This window comes from Ammodytes marinus, assembly GCF_949987685.1.
Source record: "Ammodytes marinus genome assembly, chromosome: 4".
Taxonomy (NCBI): domain Eukaryota; kingdom Metazoa; phylum Chordata; class Actinopteri; order Uranoscopiformes; family Ammodytidae; genus Ammodytes; species Ammodytes marinus.
This window is the reverse complement of record NC_137233.1, coordinates 29,342,884-29,360,252: the sequence shown is the minus strand read 5'-3', so window position 1 is coordinate 29,360,252 and position 17,369 is coordinate 29,342,884. Positions and strand designations below refer to the sequence as shown.

General features: G+C 44.9%; 1 protein-coding gene across 1 annotated transcript in view; it reads right to left on the bottom strand.

Moving 5' to 3' along the window:
* rassf5 (Ras association domain family member 5) overlaps positions 1-17,369 on the bottom strand; it is a gene marked incomplete at its 5' end in the record, with an annotated part of 31,774 nt that overhangs the window by 11,826 nt on the left and 2,579 nt on the right. Inside the window, one exon of the mRNA XM_080026623.1 lies at positions 4,046-4,173. Within this exon, the coding sequence (XP_079882749.1) occupies positions 4,046-4,173 (128 nt within the window). The remainder of the gene's footprint in view (positions 1-4,045; positions 4,174-17,369) is intronic.

The following is a 17,369-nucleotide window of genomic DNA, read 5'->3' as shown; positions in this document are numbered from 1 at the left end:
CAGCCGGTACCACCTGACCCATCTGAGCTGGGTTTTGCCCTCAAAGATTCCATCTTTCAACAGTAGTGTTCCTGATTCTTTACCTTGGCTGCGGGCTTGCTGGGCTGGCGGAAGAAGGTGGTCTTGGCTGTGAAGAACGTGAAGTCTTCTCCCTCTTCATCCAGGCTGCAGTAGCCGCTGCTCATGCTGTTACTGTTGGTCATGGAGGGGGTCAGCACCGTGTTGACAGTCATGGAGAGGTCTGGGGGGGCGGGGGGGGCGGCCTTACAGCGCGTTGACAGCTTGAGGAAGTTGCTGGTTTCTTTCAAAAGAAAAAAAAAACGCTTGTCTGATGTGCCGCTCGGCCACAATCAGAGTGTGCGTGCCTCTAACAGTCCTTTACTCATCCAGTTCAGTCAGCGCTCCTCTGCTGATGCATCCAGAGAGTTCAGTCTCTAGTCCCACCTGTCCCCGTCCTACAGGTGAACTCAGCTCAGATTCGGCGCTTGGCGTGCCACTGGAGAAGGGACCAGGAAATAGCACAGACTTGTCACTTCCTCCTGACGTGGGTATGCTGCTCTGACGCCGGTGTCACAAAAACACACGCACCCCGTACAGTATATGCACCTTGCTCGCGTGCAGCTAAACGCACATGCACGTGCACGCTCGTACACAGTGTGCACACTTCTCACACACTCCCATACATAGGCACCTGCTGTGTGTCATGGAGTCAGCTTACAGGTCGGTTTCGAGTTAACCCTGCTCACCTGAGAGCTCCCGTTATACCCACGGAAAACATAAAGGCATGTGTGCTGTACCACATCCTGCTTACGTCCTGCTCTGTGTCAAAGAAAACCCAAGAAGACTTCAATCAGACTCCCGGTGGCAGCAGAAGCAACTGGATTGTGTCGGCATGTATATGTGATCATCCGTCCCTCCCTGGAGTCCACAGTAAACAACAGAAGAAGAGCTCTTGGCTGCAGCAACAAGACGTTCACAGAGTGTGCACTACCCTCCTCTCTCCTCCTCTCTCAGTTGCTCTGGCAATGCTACCAGAGAGATGCCTCCCACACAGCCTCTCTCTCTCTCTCTCTCTGACTCTACCTCTCTCTCCTCTCCTTTGCTCTCTCTGTCTCTTTCTGTCTATCTGTCTTTGCACCCGCTCCTCTCCCTCACTCTCTTGCAGCCTTGCTCAACCATCTGTGGTTTAGTGTGCGTTATCAGCCTGCAAGCACCCTCCCCCGTCTCCCTCCTCTCTCTCTCTCTCTCTCTCTCTCTCTCTCTCTCTCTCTCTCTTCCTGCAAGCCACTGCACCCTGCAGAGCATGGCCACTTCCTCTTACAAAGAAAGAGAAAGAGAGAGAGAGGGAGAGAGAGAGAGAGGCATGGTTTAAGTAGAAAGAGAAACACTGATGAGCCAGAGAGATATGGAGACTCACAGCTCCTGTGTTCACATACACAGTGACAGGAAGCAGGCGAGGAAGATGGCAGCCCGAGAGATTCTGCTGTAGCGTGCACAGGATCACTACAAGCTACCAACCACTGTTAACATGTGGCTTTTAAGTAGCACAGGGACATAATTAGGGCTAATGTTTCCACACACCTAACACAGCCGCGGGGACACACACAAACCAGAAGAAGAAAAAAAACTCCACAGCTGTGCTCCCACTGCTGGTGTGTTGGTGGAGGAGAGGTGGGGGGAGAGGCTCACAATGACTGAAGTGACATCAGGAAAATAATGACTATTTGCCCTCAGTTTAGGGATTACTGTGACACCTAACCTTCCATTGACCCTACAATCTGCCCTCTGACTCTGGCAGTGACCCCCCCTCGTCATCTAATGCTCCTGTCAATGCCGAGATTGATGGCGCGTACGTGCATCTGTCTGCTATTGCTGTTTCCGTACATATATATGATTATGATTTTAAAATCTTCTCAGACATGATTAAAGGTAAACCTACTGTATATTCTATTGGAGGGCTGCAGTGTGCATGGACAGTGTGTCACCCTATCATCGGGCGGCTTTCTGTCAGGTTAGGGTCGGCCCGAGACTGATTACCTGCAGCTTTGCACCTCGCTTCAGTCAATGTAATCACTAAGGGAGATGGGCAATGGAAGGGGGTAGAATGCTACAACACACACACACACACACACACACACACACACACACACACACACACACACACACACACACACACACACACACACACACACACACACACACACACACACACACACACACACACACACACGTATACTGAGCAACATGCCTCCTGGCCTCAAGTCGATAAAGCCTGGTCTGTGTGCTCTGAATGCTTTTATTTGGGGTAAAAGGGGATCAATTTCTGCTGATGCACACAATACGGAGCTCTGAAGACAAAGTGGAAAGAAACACACACACACACACACACACACACGCACACACACACACGCACACACGCACACACATACACACAGACACAGCTATATAACAGCAAAAAAGGAGAAAGAGGACTGCAGGAAATGAACTGTCATATCTCCTCTTGTCTGTAGTACTAGTGTACTCTATGAACCGAACAAGAGTGTTGGGAAAGTGCAGGCCTTAGTCACAAGTTCACATACCTCCAAGACAAACGCTCACTTAATTCTGACTTTCAGCTCATTATGTTAAATTACACGGCCATTAAACACAGAAAGAAGAAGCAGCAGTTGTCAAGCTAAACATGATTACAAAACATCATATGCCAGTAGATTTGGCATATATTAAAAAACACACTAGCATGTTAAAACTGCCTGAACTGCAGGTCAAGCAGTTAGCCAATTCATCCCCCTCCTCGCTAGCCTTTATTTTCGCCATTCACATCATCAACATGTTTTTTTGGGAAGTATGACTGTGTGTATTTGTTCTCGCTCTCTGGAAGCGGAGAACTACATGACACACTACCAGGGGTTTTATGTTGTGTGATCTGCCGCATGGGCATTGAGTAGCTGCCAAAATCCTGCTGCAGGCCAGTGGTGTTATCCAGCTTTCTCTCGTGCACAATGTGTGTGTGTGTGTGTGTGTGTGTGTGTGTGTGTGTGTGTGTGTGTGTGTGTGTGTGTGTGTGTGTGTGTGTGTGTGTGTGTGTGTGTGTGTGTGTGTGTGTGTGTGTGTGTGTGTGTTAGAGAGAGAGAGAGAGAGAGAGAGAGAGAGAGAGAGAAAGAGAGTAGCCCACATTGAGTGGGTGATTGGAGGCTGGGATGCCAAGAGCAGCATGCGGGCTCACACTCTCTCTCTCATGTTCCTGTACTCACAAATGCGCTCACACAAAGAGTGGGTGAAGCACTATTTTGAGAATGAGTTTTACATAATTACAGTATAACTGCATTGCCTGAGGCTAGTACAGGATGGTAGTATGAAAATGTAAAAGATTTGAAGTTGAGCTTGCAAAATATAAACAGTGGGTAACTATGAAAATATCTCTCTATCATGCTAAACATCTGACAATAGGTTGAGCTAACACAGACTTGCCGTAATGGAGGTCCCTGCAAAGAACATTGTTTAAACTTAATAAGCTTGTGTTTGTAAGAGAGACAACTGAGGAAGCTAGGACATCAGGATCCAGCAGTGATTTAATAAATCCATCCCATTAAACAGGGGAGGGATGAGAAAGACACAGAGGGAGGCCAGAGCAACAGAGCAGGCAAAAGAGACAGGAAGGCACATCAGAGGATTATGTGATATAGCATATTCTGTCCTGGGAACATTCTGTGACCAAAAAAAAAGCTAAATGAGCGAGCGCATGTATAAATTCATAAGTAGAGACAAGCGAAGAGGCGAAAGAACAGAGTGTTGTGAAAGAGGACGACTGTTATGTAAAAGGTCAGGCTCTGTGAGATGCTGCAGAATGAACCATGCTGTTATACACAGTAGTGACTCACACACACCTCCGCATAGAAAAGTTGAACACAAACTTAATCTTTAATGAATTTGTTTGCTCTTTTGCAGTGCCCCTAAAATGCCACATATAGCCTCTAGTCACCCTTTCATGACAGCTTACAGTAATTCTACTAAGGGATATATTTGTTTTGTATTAAGGGATGCTCACCTTGGGCTGAGGGGCCGTGGAGGGGCGGTGGCTTCTGGGAGATGGAGTTTCTTTGGGCTCTCTGTCCTTCCGGTTGCAGTCCAGCTGCACCTGGCTCTCACACTCCAGGTGACAGGTGTAGCTGCAGTCTGATGAAACACGAAAATACACCAATCAGAGACAAGATAGAGCATTTAGAGCAGGATAGAACCAGTGGCTGAAAATCAGCAAATAAAACACCATCAACCATTGATCAAATAATTGGAACTGTTCCCCTCCGCAGGATTTCATGTAAGACAGTGTGCTGAGAAGTCACAGGTATGTGTGTAAGTTTAGAACGAAGAAAATCAAACATGCTCCCTTAACACAGAAAACTAGCTCCATCTAGTGGCTAATGCTGGATACACACCTGCAAGGTACTGGACTGAAGCATGAGAATAAATCCAAACAAAGGATACCTGCCAATACATGTCTGTAGAGTGACATGGATTGATTAATTATCCAGAGACTTGGACACAAAAGATCCACCAATCCACCTTATGCTATAAAGTGTAAAGTAGCCCAACAATAACCTGTATACATTGAGGTTTTGAGATCATGGCAATACTAAATGTTGCAAATGAAATAAGATATTTTCTGGTGAAAACCTATTGCACATTTTATAAAGGACATACTGTACTGGCATACTGTATCATAACAATGGATGGACAAACTCCAAGGCTAACAGACAGTAACAGTAGAGCAGGCCTGGTATGGTCAACTCACATCTTACTGCTAAGCCAGAAAAGAATAGATTTTGGTTCCTTCCCCCTTGAAAGCTCTGAAAATAGCCCACAGTTCTATAATACATATATTTTAGCTTGTTGAATCCTTGCAGACTTTATTGTGGCCAGAGGCTTTCCCCCCCCTGAGACACATCTGACTCCTGCTCCGTTGGTGGGATAATCCATGCTAAAGAAAAAGAGATGTATTTTCAAACCGCATGGGCAAAGACAGGACCAGGGGGAATTGAGGGAAACTCTTGAGTCAGATCCTTTATGTGGTCCTCAAGCAAGGAGAGTTTATTTTAATTTGTTGGCATTTTCAAGCTTTATTTGATAGTACAGAGTTGAAATGGGGAGACAGAGAGAGGGGGGATGACACACACAGTAAAGGTCAATGGGTTGGATTTGAACCCGCGTCCACATGCAACAAGGCCTGAGACAATATGGTACGCGCTCTATCCACTAAGCCACCTGAGCACCCCGCAAGGAGAGCTTTTTAAAATAAAACACTGTACATGCAATCAGTCTGGTGGCATAAAAAGATTAAAATTATTCAAACAAGAAGATTGTTTTTTCTCAAATCCAATACTCTTGGCTTATGTACAGCTCTTCTGTTAATAATTGAATGATAATTGTTTTACTCTCAGTGGATGTGATGTAGGGCCTAATGTGAATTTCCCAATAAAAAGATAATTGAAAAAAATAAATGATTCCAACGATGTTCTGTTTGGAAGTTGATGCTGACATATTTGCTTCAAAAAAAGCACACGGTGTTGTTTTAGACCTCTTTGCTGCTGAGCTAAGCCTGATTGGTTTTCTGTCTAGTGACATTAGGGTCTCTGCCTGTAACCTTCCCTGAGAGGGACACCACTGTGTCAGCATCAGCACCGTAACCATGGCAACAAGCTTCTTGATGACCCATGTAGAAAGAGTGTAGCTCTTCTTAGGTGTGTGTAGGGCTGTCTTTGTTATTGGTGAGATTCTAAACCACAGACTATTCGCTTATGACTTTCATGCTTGGAAATGTGTGTATTGACAAAACAGCTTGTACGGTAATGAAATGCTCCGAAGGCATGGAAAATAAATAGTAGGGCCGATTATGGAAGCAGCAGGTACAAGGAGGAGAGTTGAAGAGAGACCGGACAGGGATTTACTGACAGGAGGGATGTGTCGAGCAAAGAGGCAAGCTCAGATAAGGGATACTTTGCTCATGACAGCTGAGAGGTCACCGCATTAAGAGAGGGAGATAGGCATATGAGCGTGTGTGTGTGTGTGTGTGTGTGTGTGTGTGTGTGTGTGTGTGTGTCAGAAACAGGCTGGCAGAGAGAGAGCGAGTAAGAGGGAAGGGCTGCAATGGCTCGCTGACATAAGGGACGTGTTGAGGAAAGAGTTCAGATAAGGGATACTGTGCTCAGGACAGTTTAGAGGTTGTTGCAGAACGAGAGAAGGAAAGGAAGCACGCAGTGGAAGGGAAGAGAGAAACTCCTTTCCTGTGTCCTGCTTGCCTCATTGCCCTCACTCTGGAATTGCAAACTGTGCCCTAAGGTCCATATTCAGACAGAAGAAACATGAGATACTTGGGGAAAAAATAAGCTTATTCTCTATCTCGGCGAAAGTTCAACGAGAATATCAACACTGTCTTGAGTGTACATGTGAGGCAGCCATCAACAGCTGGCCAGGCTAAGCTAAGCTAAGATAAGCTAAGCTAAGCACAAAGACTGGAAACAGTGGGAATGAGCTAACCAAATTTAAAGGTAACAAAATAACTAACCCCCATAAAACAGCATAAGACAAATCACCATTTAGAGGGGCTGGTAGGTTGATTTTGTTACCAATGATACCAACAAACCAATGATAGCATGTTTGAAGTCTTAGTGCTGAGCTAAGCTAAGCTAATTGGCTGCTGGAAAAAAGTGTCATATCAGATATGAGAGTGGTAGTGACCTATGAGAAAGCCAATGTTTCCTTAAAAAGATGCCTTTCTTATAAACACACAACAAAGTTATGTGTTTCCATTAAATATTACTAGCCAAAAAAAAAAAACATTTAGTGCGATACACACATGGTACAGAAAAATGGAACCCACTTATATTGCTCTGTAGCACTACTAGCGCTAAAAAGCTCAAACTCAAAACTCTTTTGCTCTCTTCACACAGCCATCAATACAGAAGCCCATGTGGTCCAAACTGAGGGTTGTTTTACATTCATTTCACACAAAAGACATTCAGCATTCCAACATACTACTAAATTCACAGACTGGTTTGCTGCACTAAACGTGTCTCAATTCTCTCTCCTTTCCTTGGTATTCTCTCTAACACAGACATAACCTGTGTTTGTGCTGGGTTGTGGTTTACTACAAAAGACAGCGCCTTTGGATGACTAGATTAGAAGAAAAGGATAACAGCTGGGCGAGCTGCAAGGAAAATGGGAGGAACACTTTTTTTTCCTGTTCCACACCTACAGTAAGATATGCTGCTGTCAGCAAGTCACGGTAAACCTAGAATTGAAGAGCGTTCCCACACTGATTATAAACACACTGTCTCTGTGTCTATCTCCCAATATAAATATACCATCGTGGGGCAGTGTGTATTTTTGCTGACATCTTTGTAAAAAAATATGACACCTTTTTTCACACTGTAAACAAACCTCACAATGTTGGGATTTAAATGAAGTGTTAGGATTAGGGTTGATTTGGAATACAGTTAACATACATGGTTCGGCTTTCAGATTTCCCTAAATATGAAATTCCAGTCATTAAGGTGTTTTTTCTTTTATGTAAGCATACTGAGTGTGTACGCTTTGGTGTATGCATTGTGGCTGTCTATGCAGGCCTATTTACTTGTACCATGCACATATGAGCAGGTGGGGAAACTGCATCAGTGGTCTAGAGACCCAGAGGCGTTCTGAAGGTTATGCAGGCTTGCTGACACAGGAACAGTCGCACGGACAGAAAGAGAAAGCAGAAAAGGGAAGGGGGTCAGCAAGAATGTCAATTTTTCATGTTTGAATTTGTCTGTGTATGGCAGTGGTATCTATGCATTCATGCCTGAGATGAAACTCCCTTCTGAATTCCATTTTAAGACTTGAAAGGGGGTTTCTCTTTTGCTCTCTCGGTGGAAAGTACATTGTTGCACACATTTTTAAAAAAATGGGGAAGCTGCTTTAACTCAAAGCCTCAAGGCCGATTCCCCTGTGTGGGATTTTTAGGAGAAGTTGTGTTCACGTCCACGTATGGGCATGTGACAACAGGTTTTGTTAGAAGATACCTATCGCTGGATTTACTGATACACATTTTTCTTGTATTTGTGCCCTGTAACTTTCGTGTTTAAAACTCCAAATCATGAAGGAAAGTACCTTTAAATCCCCATATCAACTTCCTAATTCTAAAGTCCATACAAACAAGGGAAAAAAGCCTTTGTGTTCTTTGTGCTGCCTTTGACTGGAAAGGGCTTCAGTCACACATTAAGGACCTGTCTCGTTAGACTCTTAACAGTATTTATGATTTGAAGGCACGTTAATAGCCAGTCAGTTCTCATGGAGCATTCCATTTGACTTGCCTTTTAAGATGCTGTGTCTGGTGAACTGCCAAACTGTGATTCTTTTCATTCTTTCATAAGCCTATTATTAACCTTAACCTCGCTTAACCTCTAAATATTTTCATCATACAGTGTATCTGAATTCTATGTTTTGTAACTTCCATGCGCTGATGCGGTTTTTCGTTAGCACACGTAAAAGACAAGGTGAGACACAGCAGGTGACTAGGGTAACATTTTCAGCCTATAGATCATCATGACACTTTGCCAGTTGATTACTTACATTAAGACACATCTTTTTTTGTATTACACATTTTTTCAGAAATGTTTGAATCACTATACAAATGTTGCGATATCTAACAAATGCATCAGCATCACTTTAAAGACCGAACATCTAGATGTTGAATAAAGCCAAAGTTAGAATCTTAATGACATTTTTACAACCTATTAGTGTCCACAGTTTTTACCAAACAGATTTTAAATACAGCCTTTTTTCATTTAATCAATACAAAAAAGTACTATGGACAGGCCTAAAAAAAAGGCATTTTTGTCATGTTCTTAAGAAGAAAATGTATCATACATGTAGACAATTAACAAAGTCTCAAAACGGCCAGTAATGGAAAAAATTATGCCCGCAGTGTGTCACCTTAATCTGTGGGAGAGGCATTTCCTGGTTTAAAGCTATTCTAAAATGTAGACACTTTGATGACAGTGAAAGCACATGAGCACCTGCATATGGAGACAGGGCACCGAGCGATCACTGTAATGAAGTTTGTCCATAAACACTTATCATTCAGCATGTGTTGCACTGAGCCAGAGAGAGAGAGCGAGAGAGAGAGAGAGAGAGAGAGAGAGAGAGAGAGAGAGAAAGAGAGAGAGAGCCATGGAGCCTGGAGTCTGTATGTGTGTTGTCTCAACAAGATGAAGGGCTGTGGTGTTATCTGACACCATGGTATAGACTGGGGACTTGGTTACTCCTCCATACCCCCCACCCCCCCCTCCCTGTTCCTCAATCCCATCATTCCAGTTCGACTGCTTCAAAACCGACCCAGAGCGGAACGATGATGCAGACATAAAGAGACTGAGAAAGAGTCAGCCCTTGGAAACTCCATCAGTGCAGTGGGGAGAGATGAGGGAGCTTTCATGCACATTATGCGGAGGGGATCTATATGTGGTGGCTGTGTTAACTCGCAGTGCATGCACTTGGGTCGATAAAAGGAAGACGAGTTGGATAGGCAGAGCGTTTAACCCTGTTCTCCAAAAGGGGGGAGGGGGGGTGGGAGGGAGGCATTCATATAGTCTGGGTGGAGGCTGCTGAGTGATTCACACTCATATCATGTTTCTCTCTTTTCTATCTCCTTTCTATCTTTTTTTCCACTCCCACATTTCCAAGAAACCCAAAGTAAAGTAGCCGGAACATTGTCCATCTTTTTCTGCACCATTTCCTGTAACTTCTTGGGATGATAGGGGATGTGGGTGCTTGTTGTTGATTTTTTTTGTGTGTGTTTGTGTGTGTGTGTGTGTGTGTGTGTGTGTGTGTGTGTGTGTGTGTCGTGAGGCAGTGGGTGTGGGATAGACAAAGAGAGGGTAAAGACACAGATTAGCAGGTCATGGAGGATGTCTGTATGGCACCAGATAGAGATGGCCAGGAGTATTGACTTATGTTTGCATGAGGAGGAGGGATTAAAGGGGGAGGGGGGGGGGGGGGGTAAGGGAGCTAAATAGCAGGGGGGTCGAGGATATTAACACGGCCCACTAATGAACCTAAAGGGAGCTCTGCAGGTGTTACCAGGGAATCAAGAGCAGCTCTGGGGACTTTAGAAGGTATTAGCTGGTCTGATCCCATCATAGCTCATTTGGAGCAGTGATCCATGTTCCCCCTGCTGTGCGTGCCGTTGACACACACACACACACAATCAAATGCTGACCTACCAGACATGACCAAGCAAAATCTTTCCTAACCTAAATAAAACCTGTTCACTTCCACACATGTGTTTTTGTGTTCCGAATAAAATAACTTCATACTTGACATTGACAAAATAACTTCATACTTGACATTGACAGTGGGTTTTATCACCCTCACAGCAGCATGTCTGTCTCCCCCACACTGCCTCAGTTCCTCCATCTGTCAGAGCTCCAGATGCTCCCCGAATTCACAACAACAAACAAGAGAAGAACCAGGCTGCAGGCTTTTTTCTTTGTTGTTTTTTTTAAAGATTTTTTTTTTTTCTGTCCAGAGGGCTGCAAATGGATGCAGCCGAACCATCTCCATGACAACTGACCAAACTCCATGTGGCGGAAAGCTCAAGAAGAAATCAAATAAATATATGTAGAGCTGAGAGTTTGTTTTTAAGGTCAGGACTGAAGCTTTAAGCAAAAAAAAAATTCTAATGCGTACAACAAAAGTCCTTCAAAATCCATTTAGTTTTTAACTTAAGTTAAAGGGGTGCTTGAGTTAAAGGGGTACTCAGGCGATTGAGCATATTTCTAGTCTTCAAGTCCAGGCCTGCAGATAACCTTTTACATCACCAGGGTTATTTTTGCAAACTTTAAAAAGCTCCAGAAGACGGGCTGAGCATCAATCTTTAGAATGGATAAACTGGCTCGTATACATGGCAAATTGGAGGAGCTTTAACCTTGCCCCTGAACACAAACAATGTTCAAAAACTTAACACTTCCCCAATCAAACATATTATCCCCTCCAACCATGGAACTACAGTCACCAAGCTACTATATCCTGAGCAATTTTGAGAATTTTAGAGGAAGTTCCCGACAGCATCATCCAACATTATGACGTAGACAGATGATAATTATAGATAGAAGAAGCAATAGAAGAGGAACTGGCCTGGTCCTGTTGATTCTTTAAAGGATTAAGTGGCTTTCCTTAAAAGGAAACACCATCTAAAAATACCTATTATCTGTGTGAGGTGCATCATGCTGTCGATGCTGTTTGTGAAGCGTTTGAGGCTGTAGGATAACTTTGCTCAGGTGCAGTAGTAAGCTCCAAGATGACCTCCCCTGAGTCATGTTTGGTCTGGGTCTTATCATGCTTACACAGGAGGGTATACACACACACACACACACACACATACACACACACACACACACACATACACACGCACACACACACACACACACGCGCAAAAGAGCTGAAGTAACCATTTTTAATCAGATGTCAGTCTCTTGCTGTGAATCAATAATTCTGCAGCACCCGACCATTGTGCTCCCTGCCTCTTTTTACCCCAAACACACTTCGTGCTAATGTAACATTATGTAGTCCCCTCACCTAAAAAAAAAGCCTGCATTAGCCAGTCCTCTATTTTGGGAAAACATAGGAAAAATCGATACCACGCGGCCTCCAGCAGACTCACTCTTATCTCAAATTCCTGCGACAAATATGAAAGTCAATATGATAATCCATTTAGGTAAGCTTTTTTCAACAGTTTGAAATTGTGTGCGTTTTCTTTACGTGTGTGTGTGTGTGTGTGTGTATGTGTGCGTGTGTGTGTGTGTGCGTATGTGTGTGTGCGTGTGCGTGTGTGCGTGTGTGTGTGTGTGTGTGTGTCGAGCTGTAAATCCAACTGCTTTCATCTGGCCTGTTTGCTGGACTATTCTGGCGTGTACATTCAATCTGCAGCCCCTAGCTGTTCACACACCATCACATCACACAGACATGGGCTTTTAAACAAAAGCAATGGGGATAGATCAGCCGATAGAGAGAACCAGGGGGGGGGGGGGGGTAAACAAAGAGTAACAGAGCTTGAGGGCATTATAGTTCACAGATAGACAGCCTGTTCGATGCACACAATACCCAAATAGTTTGGCCCACAGCCGTCCTTTGAGGCCAAACCCAGCTCACCCTGTCTACTCATCATTTTTCAAATTTTTTTCCTCCAAAATACTAATCCCTATCATCACCAACAAAAACTGACTGAGATTCAATCTATGTACAACTTCTCACTTTTCCTAGTTGCTACTTCTTGTTGCACACTCACTTCATTCTCCTTCTTTCCCATACCTGAGGTGGTGAGCAAAGATCCGTTGGAGGAGGACCGTCTGAGGATGCGCAGGCCGTCGCTCCAGGACCGGGACTTGGGCAGCCTCTTGAGCAGCCGGCCCAGCCGCCGGGACACCTGTCCGAAGCAGGCGCTGCCCACCTCGCCCTCTGAGTCCTCCAGATGCAGTGACACCTGGCCCAGAAAGGTCCCAACGCCGGCCTCCACCCTGAGACCTTCAACCTCCCCCTCCTCTTCCTCCTCCAACACACCTGCCTCCCCATTCACCTCCTCCAGGACAAGAGGTGCTGCTATCTGTGGGTCCATGGATGAAGCATGGTGGTGGAGGTGGCACCACGCGGCAGCCGGCACCGTTGTCCTGTGCGTGGTGGTGGCGTAGCCCTCGCTGGCCCTCCTCTCCTGCCCCCTGGCTCTGTTGTCCCTCTGTGGACTGCCCCAGCGCCAGCCCCAGCCCCAGCCCCCCCAGTTGCCCCCTCCTCCTCTGCCATCCCAGCGCAGCCACTCTGCCACCGGTGCCACGCTCCGAATAAACAGCCCCCTGTCCACTCGCTCGGCCACCCCTCCAACCTGTACCCACCACCCCCCCTGGAGTCCTCCTCACACACTTCCTCTTAGACCTGCTCTGCTCGTTACCTCACACTTTTTGATTTTGGTCTCCTAAAAAAAAAAACTCCAATCTGTTCCGAATCTCTGCTGCATGTCCTACTTGTTCCTTTTCTAACATCTCTCCGTTATCGATGCTCTCTCATCCCTCTCTCCCTCTCTCTCTCTCTCTCTCTCTCTTTTTCCCTCTCTCTCTGTCTCTACTGCAGCACCCACACACACACTCTGCAGTAACAAACAGCCCAGCTTAAAGAGACAGAGACCCCCCTCGCAAAACCGTGGCTCCTCCAGTATTCCAGTCCCTCCTCTCTTTGCCTGCAACAGGAGCCTTCTCTCCTATCCCGTGTTCCTCTCGCTGGTTGACCGTACACACTTCACTCAGCAGGAGAAGACACCATGGTGGAATCTCCATACAGTTAGAGCAGAAAGATCCGCCGCAGAGGTGTTTACCCACGCCACCTCCTCTCTTCTTCTCCCCCCTATTCGCCGGCTCTCATTGGTGTGAAACCCTTCAGCCTGGAGTGAGTCAACCGTCCTGTGTCACCCAACAACAGTGAAATATCTTGTCAGGTATCACCTCAAGTGTGTGTGTGTGTGTGTGTGTGTGTGTGTGTGTGTGTGTGTGTGTGTGTGTGAATAGGCACTTGTATGTGTGGATTGAGGTGATGCGCAGTCCGTCGGTTATTAATATGCACTGTGAAAGTGATAGAGAGAGAGAGAGAGAACTACTGGGAGTTCATCTGCCCTACTTCTAAAGACTTTGGAGGAACAGGGTGCTCACCAGTTTCACTCACAATCATATGACATAATTGTGAGAGCAGCGCCATAAGAAGGTCACTCATGCTGTAATGTGATCTTTTTCTGTTTTTTTCTTTACACTGCAGCACAGAGCATGACGTTATGTGGGCCTTGATATCAATTCAAAATAGCCCCTCAACTTAGGAGTGCTTAGGAGTTGTCTTTGTGCTGTCCTTTCTGCCATATAGCCACATCTTCATCTGCAGTCCTATCCTCTCGCTATCGGCCAAGGGCAAACTAAATATAGCTTGGTAGAAAAATCCCCACTGTTCTGACTGCTCCCCACTGTTCTGATTGCAATGCATACAGCTGAGCAGTGATGCACAGTGGAGAGGAGAGCACAAAAAAATCATGTAGGTAAATGTATGTTTAAACAAAAGCCCTATCTGCATGACCTAAGTTGTCACCTTTTCATGGTTTTTTCAACATTAACACGGGTCCCCGGTGTGACTTTGTTAGTCCCAAAGTATGATAAAAAAAACATCCCTTTTTCTCCACCTCCACTTTCTAAAAACCTGCATTCAAAAACCCCAGTAAGATTTCTCTTCCCATATGATGTCACAAGGAGAGAAGCCACGCATTTCAGACAGTGGCTAAAAAGGACACTACACTACTATTTCCAGTAGAAAACCCCAAACTAAAAAATTTAAAAACACCTAACTGATACTGAATGCATTGCGGTATAATAGAAGCACAATCTTTCGGTATTCAATGCAGCCTTATTTCCACGTTCTGTTTGTTTTCAACGTAAGACATTTGAGCTTGGAAGGAATGTTTTGGTGGAAGTCTAGTTAAAACTATATTCATCACAGTTCTGGCAGAGCGGCAGCAAGTAGTGGTATGCCAGGACAAGAAGGTTATGAGCCATTTAACACAACACTCCTCCCAATGTTTTCTTCTGCCTCTGGCCTGAATGAAGCTTTGAGAGGGGCCGATGTGAAACAGCTGAGAGGGGGTTCCTGAGACAATGTCTGCACTGTGTGTACAGACCAGGGGGAGAGGTCAAATAAGGAAGAGATGGAGAAAAAGACATGCTCCAGAAAGAGCTATGGAGCATAAAGAACACACAGGAGGGTTGCTGTGTGAATGTCTGTGGCATGTGGCGCTTCCTGGCCAGCCATGTGTCAATGTGAGTATCCCTCTCCGCCTCTGCAGTGGCCAGCACACGACCCCAGACTTGCTGCCGTAGCTGATGCAAAGTAACAACAACAGTCTCCACTCTGCCTGCAAACACTCCAACACGAATACTGTCAACAGGGTGTAATCATATTCTGACTGAGATCTACTTGGGCTTTATGCATGGCTCACAAACATATAGTTCACAATGCTTGGTATGGTCGTTGCCGTTGCAGGACACAGCAGAGGCCAAACCCTATCGGGCGGGGCACTCGTGTCACAGCAGCATGGTTATCTGGAAGCTTCAATTAAATACTAATCTGACGTCTGACTCTGTCTGCCAGTCTGTAATCCCAATCTCTCCATCCCTGAGACATAATCCCAGGTAGGAGACACCAAGAGCTGGGATTAGGGAGGCAGCCATTTAATTCCCTCCCTCCTTCCGTCCCTCCCTCTCTCTCTCCCTCTCTCCCCCCTACGCCTGTGCTTCCTTCCCTCCATGACACAGCAGATCATAGTGGAGCAGATTAGCGTCCGTCAATTTTCTTGTCAAGTGACCGATGGAGACTGCTCATGCCAACGCTTGTATCATCAACTGAAAGATTCTGGCAAAAATAAGCACTGATCCGCTCCACTATCATGAGAACAATGATAAATAAAACCACTGACAGGATGCAACACTAATCTAAAAGGTGGAGTTAGTGATTCTGGAGAACTCTTGTTGTCAAAATGAATATTTCCCCACGATCCACTACCTGTCTGTAATGTGTGTGCGCTGGAAAAAGACCCTGTTGTTCATTCACAGCCTAGGCTTGTTAAACTGGTATGTAAACAAAGGGTAAACAAAGGGGCAGGCCACCAAAGCTAACAACAAGCCCATTTACTGAGCCTAGGCTATGTGTATCAACACTGGCATTTCTTTCAGTACACACAGTATACACAGGTAGCAGATCATTTATTTGAAAATATTCATTGATTTTGACAAAAAAGTGATTTTAAAGGGATATTTCAGTATTTTTGAAGTGGGGTTGTATGAGGTACTTTTATTTAATAATAACACATAATTAATGTGTTACCTTATGGAGATGGCGGACAGTGCTTTCACTATAAGGAGTTAAAAAAAAATTCTACACATTTTAACCTAAAACCTAAATATCTGTTCAATTGTACACTAAACTGAGATCTTATCCACAGCTTTAGTTTGCTGCCAGCCTATTTTTTGTTTTCTTGAGTTTTGCATAATGTGCAGTAGCTCTGAGTCCAGCAGATGATTGGCGGACTGATACAGAAAAAAAACTCAGTTTAGCATACAGTTGAACATATATTTAGCTTTTAGTTTAGCATTTATATACAGTATGTGGAGAAAGAAGTTTTTCTTCTGGCCCTGTCTGCAACAGTACAATGCTGACTTCTGCTCCAGTGACATCTCCCCTAAACTCCTTTATATTGACTGCACTAGCCGTCACCTCTCCATATGGTAAATTATGCCTAACTATGCCTAAGTACCCCATACAACACCACTGCAATATTACTGAACTATCCCTTTAACAACAAGCATTCTCCAATACCGCTGATTCCACCTTTTACGATTCCACCGTTTGTTACATATTGGATTTTTCTATAGTTTTATTGATAAAAACACATTTATGATGCTATTCATCATTCTGTATTATACTGCATACTGCATTTATTAATACATTGTTCCCTAAATGGGCCAGATAAGTGTCAGTAACACAGACATATACAGCTCTTCTCTAGACTGACATGTTCGTCATAGGCGTCAATATTGTATGCCTCATTAGTGCCTGATGCTGCTTTCATCTGGATGTGTGCGCTGTAGTAATGCATATACAGAGTGGGGGTTGCTGTGTAGCATGGACACACTACAAATCAAACTCCCATCTATGTCCCAGTGGGAGCCATAAAGATACAAAAACAAAAAGCAAGAACGTGGAGGAAAGCCAGCTGTAGGAGTAAACTCAGAGGATAGCACAACAACAGAGGAGCAGACTACGAGACTGGGGGAGCTACGGTTAGATTGACAGATCTCACTGTGGGGGCAAGGCCACATCACAGCAGCCTCTGAGAGCTCTCCAACCAACCCAGGGGAGAAGAGCTGCGTTTGCATCTTTCTATAGGCTTCAATACGCAACAAAGCCAACACAGATACAGGGAGGGTGATAAATTAAAGACAGACAGAGGGAAGGAGGCATACAGCTAGACAAAAGACATGGAATGATGGTTGTTTATGGTTACAGAAGGCCTCCGTATCTCACTCCCTGTCATTTGCTGGGTGTAGTTGAAAAGAAGAGCGTGCATGTGTGTACTGTGTGTGCTTGCTGTTTCTATTTTGGCAGTTTTTTGGTTGCGTCTCTCCCCACAAAAACACCCTGAAATGCCTAAATGTGTTATTGAGTGTCCTAAATGTCCCAGGGGACCCCCATGATTGCATTTTTGCATCATTTTGATCCAATGCTTTCCATAGAGAAAAGTGGGGACCAGAAGAGACAGTTTG